General features: G+C 47.0%; 1 protein-coding gene across 5 annotated transcripts in view; it reads right to left on the bottom strand.

Moving 5' to 3' along the window:
• Nucleotides 1-12,926, bottom strand: part of SLC11A2 (solute carrier family 11 member 2) — a 70,297-nt gene that overhangs the window by 20,869 nt on the left and 36,502 nt on the right. For all 5 annotated transcript variants that reach the window (XM_083484702.1, XM_083484703.1, XM_083484705.1 and 2 more), the window contains 7 exons: nucleotides 10,495-10,565; nucleotides 8,966-9,033; nucleotides 7,585-7,740; nucleotides 4,732-4,890; nucleotides 3,743-3,826; nucleotides 1,119-1,238; nucleotides 40-189 (listed from right to left, as the gene is read on the bottom strand). In XM_083484702.1, the coding sequence (XP_083340828.1) occupies nucleotides 40-189; nucleotides 1,119-1,238; nucleotides 3,743-3,826; nucleotides 4,732-4,890; nucleotides 7,585-7,740; nucleotides 8,966-9,033; nucleotides 10,495-10,565 (808 nt within the window). The remainder of the gene's footprint in view (nucleotides 1-39; nucleotides 190-1,118; nucleotides 1,239-3,742; nucleotides 3,827-4,731; nucleotides 4,891-7,584; nucleotides 7,741-8,965; nucleotides 9,034-10,494; nucleotides 10,566-12,926) is intronic.

The following is a 12,926-nucleotide window of genomic DNA, read 5'->3' as shown; positions in this document are numbered from 1 at the left end:
GTAAATGTGCCCCCTGCGACTATTCTTCAGGACTCTCACCTGCAGGCTCATAAGAACGTTGAGGAAGTCATTCATGCCAGTCAGGCTTTCCACATCTTGGAAAATGGCAACCAGGAGGGTGGGCGTGATGGCAATGGAGCGAGTCAAAACCACTCTAGCAAAGCGCGACCACTTCAGATTGAGGAACCCCTGAAACAAGCAAAGGGGAGGCAAATAGCCAGCAGAGCTCAAATGTCACCGAACAACAAAACAGTTTGTAGGGTGGGATACGGGTACAAGGAAGACATTCTCAGGTTAACGGGCTAGTTTTCAGCTTAATGCTCAGAACCTTCACAAAGATACGCGCGCAACCTTCCAGTATTCTCTCACTTGATCATCATTTACCATTTTCATAAACATCACTCCATGGTGATTTTTTTAAATAAAAAAAATCATTTTTATTTATATAATCATAAATGGAAAACCACGGGACGTGGGTGGCCTCTTGGGCTTGCCGACGAGAAGGTCAGTGGTTCAAATCCCTGCAATGGGGTGAGCTTCCGTTGCTCGGTCCCAGCTCCTGCCAACCTAACAGTTCGAAAGCACGTCAAAGTGCAAGTAGATAAATAGGTACCACTCCGGCAGGAAGGTAAACGGCATTTCCATGCGCTGCTCTGGTTTGCCAGAAGCGGCTTAGTCATGTTGGCCACATGACCCGGAATCTGTATGTAAGCTATACACCGGCTCCCTCGGCCAATAAAGCGAGATGAGTGCCGCAACCCCAGAGTCGTCCAAGACTGGACCTAATGGTCAGGGGTCCCTTTACCTTTAAATGGAAAGCCATGCAAAGTCTGATTTTTTTAAAAAGGTATTAAAACATGCCATTAAGACAAGTTTTGTTTGTTTTCTTAATCCCAGCATCTGCTCTGAAGATGCTACACAGCAGCCTAAGTTATTGCACGCTGCTTTTCTTGCATACACCAGAATTGCTTGCATACACCAGAAAGCAAAACACCCACAGGTAACTGAACTGTTTAGACCAGGTTGCGACATCTCCATCATCTCATCCTCACTCAAGTAAGGAAAAAGGTTCCTGGTTGACAAACATAAGCCAACGTGGCCGAAGAGAGATGAAATACCTCCATGACAAATTGTCCAGAGTATGTTCCCGTCATTGTCGAACTCTGACCTGCAGCGAGAATCCCGATAGCCCAGATGTAGAGAGCAGCCGGGCCAAAAGAACAACCCAGAACGACACCCTAGAACACAGAAGGATTCTTGTCAGGGATGTGTAAACGTAAAATTCTGAGGGGGGAGGGCAAATAAAGACTTACAATTTAGAGCTGCCAAGGCAGCGATCTAATGCAAGGGGGCCATTTTATTAAAACCGCTATTTAGATGAGTTACAGATAGGTAGCCGTGTTGGTCCGCCATGGTCAAAATAAAAAAATTCCTTCCAGTAGCACCTTAAAGACCAACTAAGTTAGTTCTTGGTATGAGCTTTCGTGTGCATGCACACTTCTTCAGATACACAGAAGAAGTATCTGAAGAAGTGTGCATGCACACGAAAGCTCATACCAAGAACTAACTTAGTTGGTCTTTAAGGTGCTACTGGAAGGAATTTTTTTATTTAGATGAGGTTGGCCAATTTACTCAAACAGAACATAAACTTGAAGGTCAGGGCTACTGCACACATACATTAATTTTCATAAATACACCAGTGCCAAATGACAGTTACGTTGTCAACTTTCCATTTTCCCAAGAGCAATGAGCTTGAACTATTGCTTTGGATGGGAGCAGAAATAAAAAAACCTCCCTGAGGTTGTTTGCAGAACATTAGACCATGGGTAGGCAAACAAAGGCCTGGGGGCCAGATCCGGCCCAATCGTCTTCTCAATCCGGCCCGCAGACATTCCGGGAATCAGTGTGTTTTTCCATGAGTAGAATGTGTCCTTTTATTTAAAATGCATCTCTGGGTTATCTGTGGGGCAAAGGAACTCTTTCATTTCCCCCCCTCCAGAATACAGTCTGGCCCCCCACAAGGTCTGAGGGACAGTGGACCGGCCCCTTGCTTTAAAAGTTTGCTGGCCCCTGCACTAGAGCAATGAAGGGGAGACCCAAACTTGTCTAATATTTGCATCTCCTCTCTTGTCCTTCCCTGCTAAGTCCAGAGAAAAAACAACGGCTGAAACATTGAAATCAAAACTTTTGCAGGGTGTTTTATATATATATATATATATGTGTGTGTGTGTGTGTGTGAGGGAACTGACATCGGAGCTAGAGGCGGAGGGAAGGCTCTCAAATGATGCTGGAGAAGGGCCCAGCAGGGAGAGAGGCAGCTCCGCAGATGGGGAAGCAAATCAGCGCAACACCAGGGATATAGAGGGGCAGATGGGGGAATCGGCGAGAGGGCTCCAGGACTCTTCACCAGACACCAGCGGGGAGAGCACGGGTCCTCCGCTACCCACGCCCACCCTGCGCAGAAGACTTCCGCGCAGAGAGAGTAGGAGGAGACTGGGTGTCAAACAACTTTTATGTTGGAAAAGATTTAAGAAACGCCCACTGACGGATTCTGCTAGCGACTGAGGCAGCCACAAAGTGAAGGGCTGCCCAGACTGAAAGGTTTAGCAAGGCAACAAAGCCTGGAGAGGCGGCAACTTACGCACGAGCAACCCATGCACATTACATATATATATATATACAGACGACATATAGATTGTTGCCCTAATGCTCGATAAAGCATTGTCTCCAGTTTGAAGTGGGGTTGGGGTTTTTTGCGGGGGGGGGGGGTAAGTCAGCAGGTACTCCACCAGGTTCCCCAAGATCTTTGACAGCTCCTCTTTAACTTTCTTCTGGAAGCTTGTTAAACCTTCCTTTTTAAGGCAAATTTGTTCACTGTCCTCAAAACAGAACATTTTACAACTTTGCATATTAGTGTTTTTCAGAGGTAGGTTATGATGGTTTTTAATTTGGACTATGGTGGTTTTTAATTTGACGCGGGTGGCGCTGTGGTGGCTTGCTGATCAGAATGTCAGCGGTTTGAATCCCCATGATGGGTTGAGCTTCCGTTGCTCGGTCCCTGCTCCTGCCAACCTAGCAGTTCTAAAGCACGTCAAAGTGCAAGTAGATAAATAGGTACCGCTCCTGCGGGAAGGTAAACGGTGTTTCCGTGCCCTGCTCTGGTTTTGCCAGAAGCGGCTTAGTCATGCTGGCCACATGACCCGGAAGCTGTACGCCCGCTCCCTCGGCCAGTAAAGCGAGATGAGCGCCGCAACCCCAGAGTCGTCTGCGACTGGACCTAACGGTCAGGGGTCCTTTACCTTTTTAATTTGGACTTTTAGCCAGCATTCTTACAGAGCTGTGTTTATCACTGCTCTTTTAAAAAGTGATATTAAAAGGAGATAAAAGAGAATGTAGACACTGTACAAGCTAAATGTTAAGAGTGTTCTGCTATTCCAATGGGACCTCCTGCACCCCCGAAAATCTGCTCCAGGGGGTCTCTCTGGAAGATTTGAAATGTGTGCCGGGAGGCGGGCAAGGGGGAGGAGGAGGGAAAGTCCCACCGCACCAGTGGAAGTCTGCTTGCATAACATTAGATTCAACCTTTCCTTGGCTACACACAAGATTCTTCATGAATTTTAAATGTAGTCAACTTTGTTTGGGGGAGCAAGGGCTGAAACGATCAAATATGGTTCTGAGCCAAGCCCAATATTCCTTTGCTACCTCAAGAAAAATGAATATGGCCGTTCAAAGACCTACTCACCCCTTTATAGATATCGACATCCAGGGTCCCATTTGATTGAAACAACGAAGGTGGAGCAAAGGTTTTATTTGCACACATTTCTTGCTGCAAAGACAAATTTTGACATTTCAAAAACTACGTTTTCACAAAGTCGATCCAAGTATGAGGAAAGGAACATATTGCTGGGATATGATATGATATATGATATGATGTGATGTGATGTAATGTAATGTAATGTAATGTAATGTAATGTAATGTAATGTAATGTAATGTAATGTAATATAATATAATATAATATAACATAATATAATAAATATAAATATAAATATAAATGCTTGGAGATTCCATCAGGATGCAGCAGGAGAAATGGGATGTAATATAATAATTATTATTAATAATAATAATAATAATAATAATTATTATTATTATTATTATTAATTATTTATTTATTTATTTATACCCTGCCCTCCCTGGCCAAGGCCGGGCACAGGACGGCTAACACCAAATATATAATACATTAAAAACACAAAATCAAACAATTGATTAAAACACAGCTCAAAATCAGAACAGAACTAAGTGACCAACCCACGAATCACAGCCATGAAGGTAGGAATATTAAATATACGCCAGGCACAGTCACCCGTGCTGGTCCCATATGTACGGTCGCTCTATTGATTATTTTGAGATCCAAGCAACTCCCCTTTTCCTTGAACTGTTTCCAACAGGTCTTATAGGTATTTTGTAACCAATAATCATTGCCTGGGCTTGGCTTTCCCCCTTCTTTTCCCCATTTGCTTTTGTGTGATCCTCTTTAAGGGCGGGGCCTATTACTGATCTTCACAAGCCACTCAAAGGACGCTTTTTGACAGACTAGTGCGACATAAACGCTTCAAATATTGGTTTCGTTTGGGTCACGCCAAGTTACTGGTATATATCCTGTTCCCTTCTGGGAATGCCTTAAAATTATGGAAGAAAGTATACCAGAATAGAAACAGAGAATAGGGACTCACCAAGTCTTTGTTTGTCTTTCCGAAGAAGGCTTGGGCAAAGACCGAAACGACAAAGACGTTTATAATGAAGGAGATGAAGAGGGCAATGCAAGATTCTATGAAGAAATATTTGTTGGCCTCACTGACCTCCTTCTTGTTGGCCCGATTCACCTGTCGAGACTGGACGGAAAGAGAACAGGTTATCACAGCCCGCAAGAAGAGGTTTATTCAAGGCCGTGTCCAATCCAACAGGGGGAATCCTCTGCGAATCCTGAATATTCACCCATCTTTTGAAGGTCAATAGTTAGGTGGCCTAGGCTGTGTACATAGGGTCTCACAGATATATGCTGTACGATAATGCACCTGTGACTACCCCAGCCTTTCGGAACAGAAAGTTAATGTATGGGAATTTCCACCTTGGCCTACCCAACATACCGTATTTTTTGCTCCATAAGACACACTTTTTCCCTCCTAAAAAGTCAGGGGAAATGTGTGTGCGTCTTATGGAGTGAATGCAGGGGGGAGGCAGGCAGGAAAAGCCCCACGCGGCTCTTCCGGGCTTTTCCCCAGGAGGGAGAAGGGACTGATGCGGCCAGTCAGTCCCTTCTCCCTCCTCGTAGAAAAGCCCGCAGGAGCCACGCGCTCCTTAAAGGGTGCACGGCTCCTGTGGGCTTTTGCGGGAGGTGGGGGAATTGCCATAGCCGCGCGCAGCCTCTCCCGGCTGGAGAGGCTGCGCAGGGCTAAAGAGGAAGCCAAGAAAGCGAGTGGGATGGATCCCACTCACTGTCTTGGCTTCTTTGCTCTTTGGGGCTGGGAGGGAAATAATATTTTTTTTCTTGATTTCCCCCTCTAAAAACTAGGTGCACCTTATGGTCAGGTGCGCCTTATGGAGCGAAAAATACAGTAATACTAGAACCTGGGTTCGTCTAAGAAAGCTGAATCCTGGAAGATTCGGAACAGGGGGAAAAGAAAGCACTTCTTAATGCAGCCCATATGCATCTGCCTGGCCACCATGAGAACAAGGATGCTGGACTACTGATGTGGTCCTTTTTTAGTTCAAGATGGGAACCACAACACATTTTATACAGGAACGTGAATTTAAAGGGAAAACACGCACCACTGAAAACTATAAAGGTTATAAAGCTGTAAAATATCCCAAAGAGGGCTGTTAACTCTGTTCACTCTTCTCAAAAGAGTGACTGGATTTTAGAAACCTATCACGGGCTGCAACAATCCCTGTGGTATCCTGTCAACATAACAGGCAACCAAGACTAGGGTTAAGGTAAAGGTAAAAGGTAAAGGACCCCCTGGACGGTTAAGTCCAGTCAAAGGTGACTATGGGGTTGCGGCGCTCATCTCGCTTTCAGGCCAAGGGAGCCGGCATTTGTCCACAGGCAGCTTTCTGGGTCATGTGGCCAGCATGACTAAACCACTTCTGGGACAACAGGATACCATGACGGAAGCCAGAGTGCATGGAAATGCCGTTTACCTTCCCGCTGGAACGGTACCTATTTATCTACTTGCACTGGTGTGCTTTCGAACTGCTAGGTTGGCAGGAGCTGGGACAAAGCAACGGGAGCTCACCCCGTTGCGGGGATTCGAACCGCCAACCTTCTGATTGGCAAGCCCAACAGGCTCGGTGGTTTAGACCACAGCGCCACCCACGTCCCTCTAACTAGGGTTATGGTAACAAGTGCAACTGCTGTCTTCCTGGCCGCTGAGCTAGGGGGGCCTGTGCCATGAGAGAAGCTGTGACTTCTTCCCAACAGCCTGCACGGTTGTTGCCGTGCATTGATGAATGCCTTTCACAGGAGGCTGATTTGAAGGCATCAATGGTAGGCACAATTTGACTGCTGGGTGGCCTCTTCTCCATTTCCCCAGCATTATTATTATTTTAGCACAGCGAGCGGTAAAGCAAAGGAAGCCATTTTAACTACACCACAGGATTGATTTCCCAGCGTGTGTGTATACACAGATGTGCGAGACAGAAGCAACAGTGGTGCCACTGTGTCACAGAACAGGCAGCCGCTTTAGAAGCCAAGTGTGCGAAGGTTCACAACTGTGATTTCGTTGTGTGGCATTCGTGAGTGTATGGTTATTTGTCGTCGTCCCCCCAATGAATCCGGGGACTTTTTTTTTTTTGAAGCTGAGTAGCAACAGGGAATCAGTAGTGGGGATGTTGAGGCAAAAGACCCTGGGCCCAAGCACACATGCATATTGTATAAAGGTGCAACACTCTTCTTGCGCACCCTGTGAAACTTAAATGCGCAGAGTTTTTGAAAAACTGGGCAACAGCGCGCCACCTGCCCGTGACTCCTGAGCCTCCCCCCGATCTCCTGCCCCCTTCCTCCTTTGGTTTGACTGATCGGGGGAGGCTCGGCAGTCACAGGTGGGCGGCTGTTGCCCAGTTTTTTTTTAAAAAAAACTGCAATTTATATTTCACAGGGTACAAAAGAAGGGCTTTGCCTCTTGCCTGGCAGAGAAACCATGCGCCTTGCGCCCCTCCTGGGCAGCACCTGCCCGCCCATGACTCCCGAGCCTCCCCCGATCTGTCAAAACAAAGGGGGAAGGGGGCAGGAGATCTGCACCGCCGGACATCCCTGGTTCCCCTTCGGCAGTGGTGGCGGTGGCAGAAAGCAGCTCCTGAAGCCAGCCAGAGCCAACTGCGCTACCAGGCTGGCTCTGGGCTGCTGAGGCTGCCACTGCCACGTTTCCCGGGGAAAGATTTGCAAATCCGGGGACATTCTGGGGACGGAATTTGTCCGGGGACAGATTTGCAAATCTGGGGACTGTCCCCGGGAACGTCTGGTAACCATATTGTGAGGGGAAAGACTGAAGTGAAAATCGGCAAAAACAACAATGTCACAAGCTTACCTTGACCAGCGCAGAATGCAAGTACATGTTGTGTGGCATGATGACAGCACCCACGATCCCGACGGCTTGCTCTAGCTGAGGGATGCCACAGCCTTCACAGTACGGCATGAACATCCCTTTCAGCAACTGGCCCTGGTCTGGTCCCACCCTAAAATACTGTAGGGACATAGAGGATGGCCATTAGCACAGCTGGAATCGCAAGCAGCCTTGGGCAAGACACAGATGTCTACTTTTAGACTGATACAGCAATGCCCTCGCGAGGTATTTTCCCCTCACTTTCCCCTCTTCGTTTCATAGCTGTCAACTTACAGATTTGAAAATAAGGGACCAGCAGCCTTGAAAATAAGGGATCAGCAGCCAAACTAAGGGATTTTCCCGGCACAGGTATGTTCAAATTCTGAGCCCCTCCGAGCCAAAGGCAGAAAGCCCAGCTAGCAGCCAAACAAAGCCTCAACCCTCAAGGAAAACCACCGTAACCTCTCCACTGGGAAGCGCTGAGCAGCACCGAGTCCCCAGGAAACGCAGCCAATTTGATCAGCACAAGGCATGCAAGCTCCACCCGCCAGTCGTTCTTATTGGATGAGCAACGCTGCCAAGCAACACAGTTGGAGCCTCCCTCCTCCATGGCCGGGTTCCTTTGAAACCCGGGAAATTTAAGGGACGTCATCAATAAGGGACAGCAGCAGGACATGGCGCTGGGATAAGGGACTGTCCCGCCAAATAAGGGACGCTTGACAGCTATGCCTCATTTTCATACAGTGCAGCCTTCCGCAGACATTTGCTGAACTACAACTCCCACTAACCCTGACCATCGGCCATGCTTGCCAGGGCTTATGGGAGTTGTAGTCCAAAACACCTGGAGGGCACTGGATTGGGGAAGACCAAGGCAGCAAATCTCTCTTTTCAGTCCACTTTTACATGGCCATGTTGATACAGAGCTACGGTCACATTTGATCTATTCATCTGTACCCTTGGGGTGTAACAGATTTTGCTGACTGCACAGCTGCTGTTTTATTTTCATATCTGGCTCTGATGAGAGGTTCTAACAACATTTTATTGCTAATATTTTATATTGTTAGCCACCCTGTGCTTCCATTGAGAGGAAGGAGGGGATATAAGCATGATAAAAATAAATATGAAGGAAGGTGTGAATGCATCACCACCACAAAGCTGCAAATTTCACCCTTATGGGAAATCACAAGCTCATCCCAAATAATATGAAGACCACTTCTATGGCCAGTCAGACTATGTACCAACACTTACGTGAAACCACTAGAAGATGTCACATAGAATCATCTAGTTCAACATGTTTTGTTACAACGGGAAAAGTCGCTTTTTAATCTCTAATGCAAAACCCCCACATATTAAAAAAGAATGTTACCTCATATCCAAATGTAATGGCCATAATGGTAATCAGGAACCCGAAAAAAGCTTCCAGTTTCCTCAAGCCTGAAAAAGACACACATGCACCTTTTAAGAGATACTTGGGGAGCCAAAAGTCCTTTCATACGGTCCAGAATAGTGAAAAGCATTTCCTCGTCACACTGGGCATCAGGTCGAGCAGCGCTGTGTGCATTTAGACACTGCACAAGTTGCTCTCCTGGGGTGGCATTCAGCAAAATAACATGCATGCTTTGAATGTCCACACAGGGTGAGGCCCTTCCATTGTGCAAAGAGAAATCCTTGCAGTGATGGAACAAGCGACTTAAGTGGTGCATTGAATACAACTGTTAGGATGCAACTAGGTCAGCAGTCAAAATATATTTTCAATCTTCTTCCAGCACCCAGGACAACTATATTCTTTTGCTAGAACAGAAGATCAGCCGTACTATAGGGACAGAGCGGTTCGCAACTGAAGCATGCCCACACACGAACGGGTAACTAATTCAGGAGAGAGTGGGGTGGACAGTCTTCAAATCATTTTAAAGCAGCAAAAGGGTCCAGCGAGTGGTCTGGCACTGGGGGAAGAAGAGGAGAACCATGCTGGAGTTTCATTTCTAAAGACCCATATGTGCCCCCCTGTGCTTCAGAGGTGCAACGGAAACAAATTCCAATTCTAGCATGGGCAAACGCTCCCCTTAAGTCTTTCAAAATTTAACAAGTTTGAAAAAAGAAAAAGGAAAATAGGCAATTGAAGGGGTGGGGGCAGGGCAGGCAGGAAAGGCTGTGTTGCAGCATCTCCAGCAATGAAGAGACCAGCAATTTTCATAAGCAAAGTACAAACCATTTTCCACAACACAACAGAGAGAGACTTGGGATGGTGTGGGAAGAGAACTCAGCAAAAGCACTGAGGCTTCTCTCTCGGACAAGAAGGATTCCGTAATACTGAGTGACAGGTGCACACCTGCATCACAAAATGGAAACTCTTTCCAGCCCAATCCCATGGCATTTACTCGAAAGGAAAGTCTACCATGGGCCTTCTTTCCATGAAAAGTGTACACAGGGATACAAAGCCCACCAGCCCATAGAGCATTAGAGGCCATGTACAAAGGCTGGTTCTGTGGCAGAAGGTGAGGCATGGAAGAGCGAATGGTAATACCAAACCAGGAAGTTGATTACTATAGAACAAGGAAAGCCACATGTCAAGGAATTAATCATTTTGAATCAGTAGCCGTTTCCCATGCAAGACATCATGCCGCTGGAATCCACAGCTTTTGCAAAGTGGATTGCGAGACTTCACCTACAATCTGGAGAGCCCTACGAGCTCTAATCCTCATTCCCAGCAGGGCCTCCAATGTGGAGTCTGTGTTTGCAAAGCAAGTCGCAAGCAAAAGCCCTTTTCCAGGATTTCGCAAGCATGCCCCAATGAATAGCAGGGCCTCCTCAGGGTTGATTGCGAAAGTGCTCTTGCTCCACTCGTCAGATTACTAAGGACAGGAGGAGGAGTGCTTACATAAGGAAGGAGCTTACCGTACTTGTCCAGGAAGAGAAACATAAAGGTGTCAGCAATTGTGATGAGAACTCCGCCCCACAAAGGGATTCTGTGGGAAGACAAAACAGGCGGCGAAGGTTTCAGGGTGTTCTAAGTTCATCGGCTGAAAACCAAGTGGGTCCAATCCCCCTTTACGTTCCCAGTCTGTTTTTAAAGTGTTGGGAAAGATGGACAAAATACTTACCTATTGAGAGGCAAAGAACCTGGGAAGCCTCATTCAACCGTGGAAGGGGAGGGAATCAGATAAGGGAAAGTCACAAGGAACGCTAAGCATGTTTGTTGAAAGTTTATGGGGTGAAACGCTGTGTTTTCCCAGTGATGAAAAAAAAATGGGCAACTTAGCAGCAGCCTGGTTGCTACAACTGGCTATGCCCAGCTAAGCTCTGAACCCTGCGGGCATTTTAGAAAACCAGCTGCCCTTTCAGGATGGGAAAGAGAGTGGAGCCAGGATGACAGTGCCATGCCTTTCGAACAAGGGTCATATCTTCCCTCCACAGTAGCCATTGTTTTTAAAAAAGCAATTAAATATTGCCTAGCAATTCTTAACAATAACACAAAAATTCAGTGTTAAGAAGTATTCAGAAAGGAACTGGAGGAAATACGGCAACTATCAGAATGCTGTGGTAGCCCTGCCTTATACAGAGTCAGACCAATTTGTCCCTGTAGCTCAGTATTGTCCACACTGGCTGGAAGCAGCTGCTCAGGGTTCCAGGTAGGGGACGTTCCCAGTCCCAGGGATTGAACCTGCGACCGTCGGCATGGAAAGTCTTTGCTCTGGCCACTGAGCTCTGGTGCTTTCTTCAGATGCAATCATATAAAATAAGGGGCACACAGTTCCATTTAATTTATAGCCGCTGCACCCTGCCCTTCAGGATGGAAGGCTTCCAGAACAATGGAAGAATATCAACAATAAGATATTTAGAACACAGTATACAGTTGTGACTTTTTTCTTTTTGAGAGGTGGCAAGCAGCAAAGAAAAGGGCTCAGAAAAAAAGGTGAATAATATCACGTCAAGAAGTTTGAACATTCCTACAGGGGAAATGTTTGTGATTTATTTTTCAGTTTGCTGGTGACAATTTGTCACATAAGGATTAGAAATTATTAACATAAAACGTGCAATAGATTATAAACATGGTCTCGCAACAGACGGTATTGTGTCAAAACATCCCTTATGTGGGACTGTGCAGTGCTAGGCTTCCCAGCAGACAAGGGCTCTGTTGGCAATGGAATTCCCAGTCTGGGGTACTGAATTCCTTTGCCTGGGGAATTCCTGGCCTTGCTGAGCAATTTTGATGCTGAGAGAGGCTTGCCAGAGTACAGCTTTGCTCCGTTACTGTTGGCAAATAAAGGCTTGTTTATTTTTCAAAAGCTCTGCCAAAAAACCTGAGCGGATCTCATTTCTAACTGCCCATATCTGCAGTGTATTTACTTACTCAATGTTTAAAATAAAATTCGGAGGGCAAAGCAGTGGTGAAGCGGGAGGGTGAGGGTTTGCAGCAGGGTTGGGGAACCTGGGGGTATCGAGAACTGGTTGGATCCCCATTCCCATCAGCCCCGGCCAAGTTGGCTAGTGGTTAGGGGTGATGGGAGCTGTAGTCCAGCAACATCTGGAGGGCCAAAGATTCCCTAAGGTAAAGGTAAAGGGACCCCTGACCATTAGGTCCAGTCGTGGCCGACTCTGGGGTTGCGGCACTCATCTCGCTTTATTGGCCAAGGGAGCCGGCGTACAGCTTCCGGGACATGTGGCCAGCATGACTAAGCCACTTCTGGCGAACCAGAGCAGCACACAGAAACACCGTTTACCTTCCCGCCGCAGCGGTACCTATTTATCTACTTGCACTCTGACATGCTTTCGAACTGCTAGGTTGGCAGGAGCTGGGACCGAGCAACAGGAGCTCACCCCGTCACGGGGATTCAAACCGCCGACCTTCTGATCAGCAAGTCCTAGGCTCTGTGGTTTAACCCACAGCGCCACCCGCGTCCCTAAAGATTCCCTACCCCTGGTTTATTCTAAGTAAGGGGGGGGTGTATTATGGGAGAGCTGGTGGCAGCAAAGAGGAGACAGCATATGGGAGGAATGGCTTTGCATTATCAGAGCTTCTCTCCTGCAGAAATCAGTGAGCTGAATGGCAAAGGTTTAGAAATGTTGTGTGGACACAGCCGGCCAAGGACTAAGCTGGTTCAATAATGCATTTGTGGAATCCTATGCTTGAAGGTTCTCCAGGATCCAAGGAAAGGACACATCCCCAAACCATTTGCACCATCCCTGAATATGGAAAACGAGAAAGTTAGGATGAATGGTCCCAGCCTGAGTTTCTCAATGATGCAATCCTGCAGCCAAGCTGGTGCCAAACATATTGCTTGGCTTTCCTTTGGACCACATCAGTGAGACCGAGAGGGGGGTCTTGT

Source organism: Podarcis liolepis (genome assembly GCF_965112155.1).
Source record: "Podarcis liolepis genome assembly, chromosome: 2".
In the NCBI taxonomy this organism is placed as follows: Eukaryota; Metazoa; Chordata; class Lepidosauria; order Squamata; family Lacertidae; genus Podarcis; species Podarcis liolepis.
Note: the sequence above shows the minus strand (reverse complement) of the source record. Positions and strands in the feature narration are given on the sequence as shown.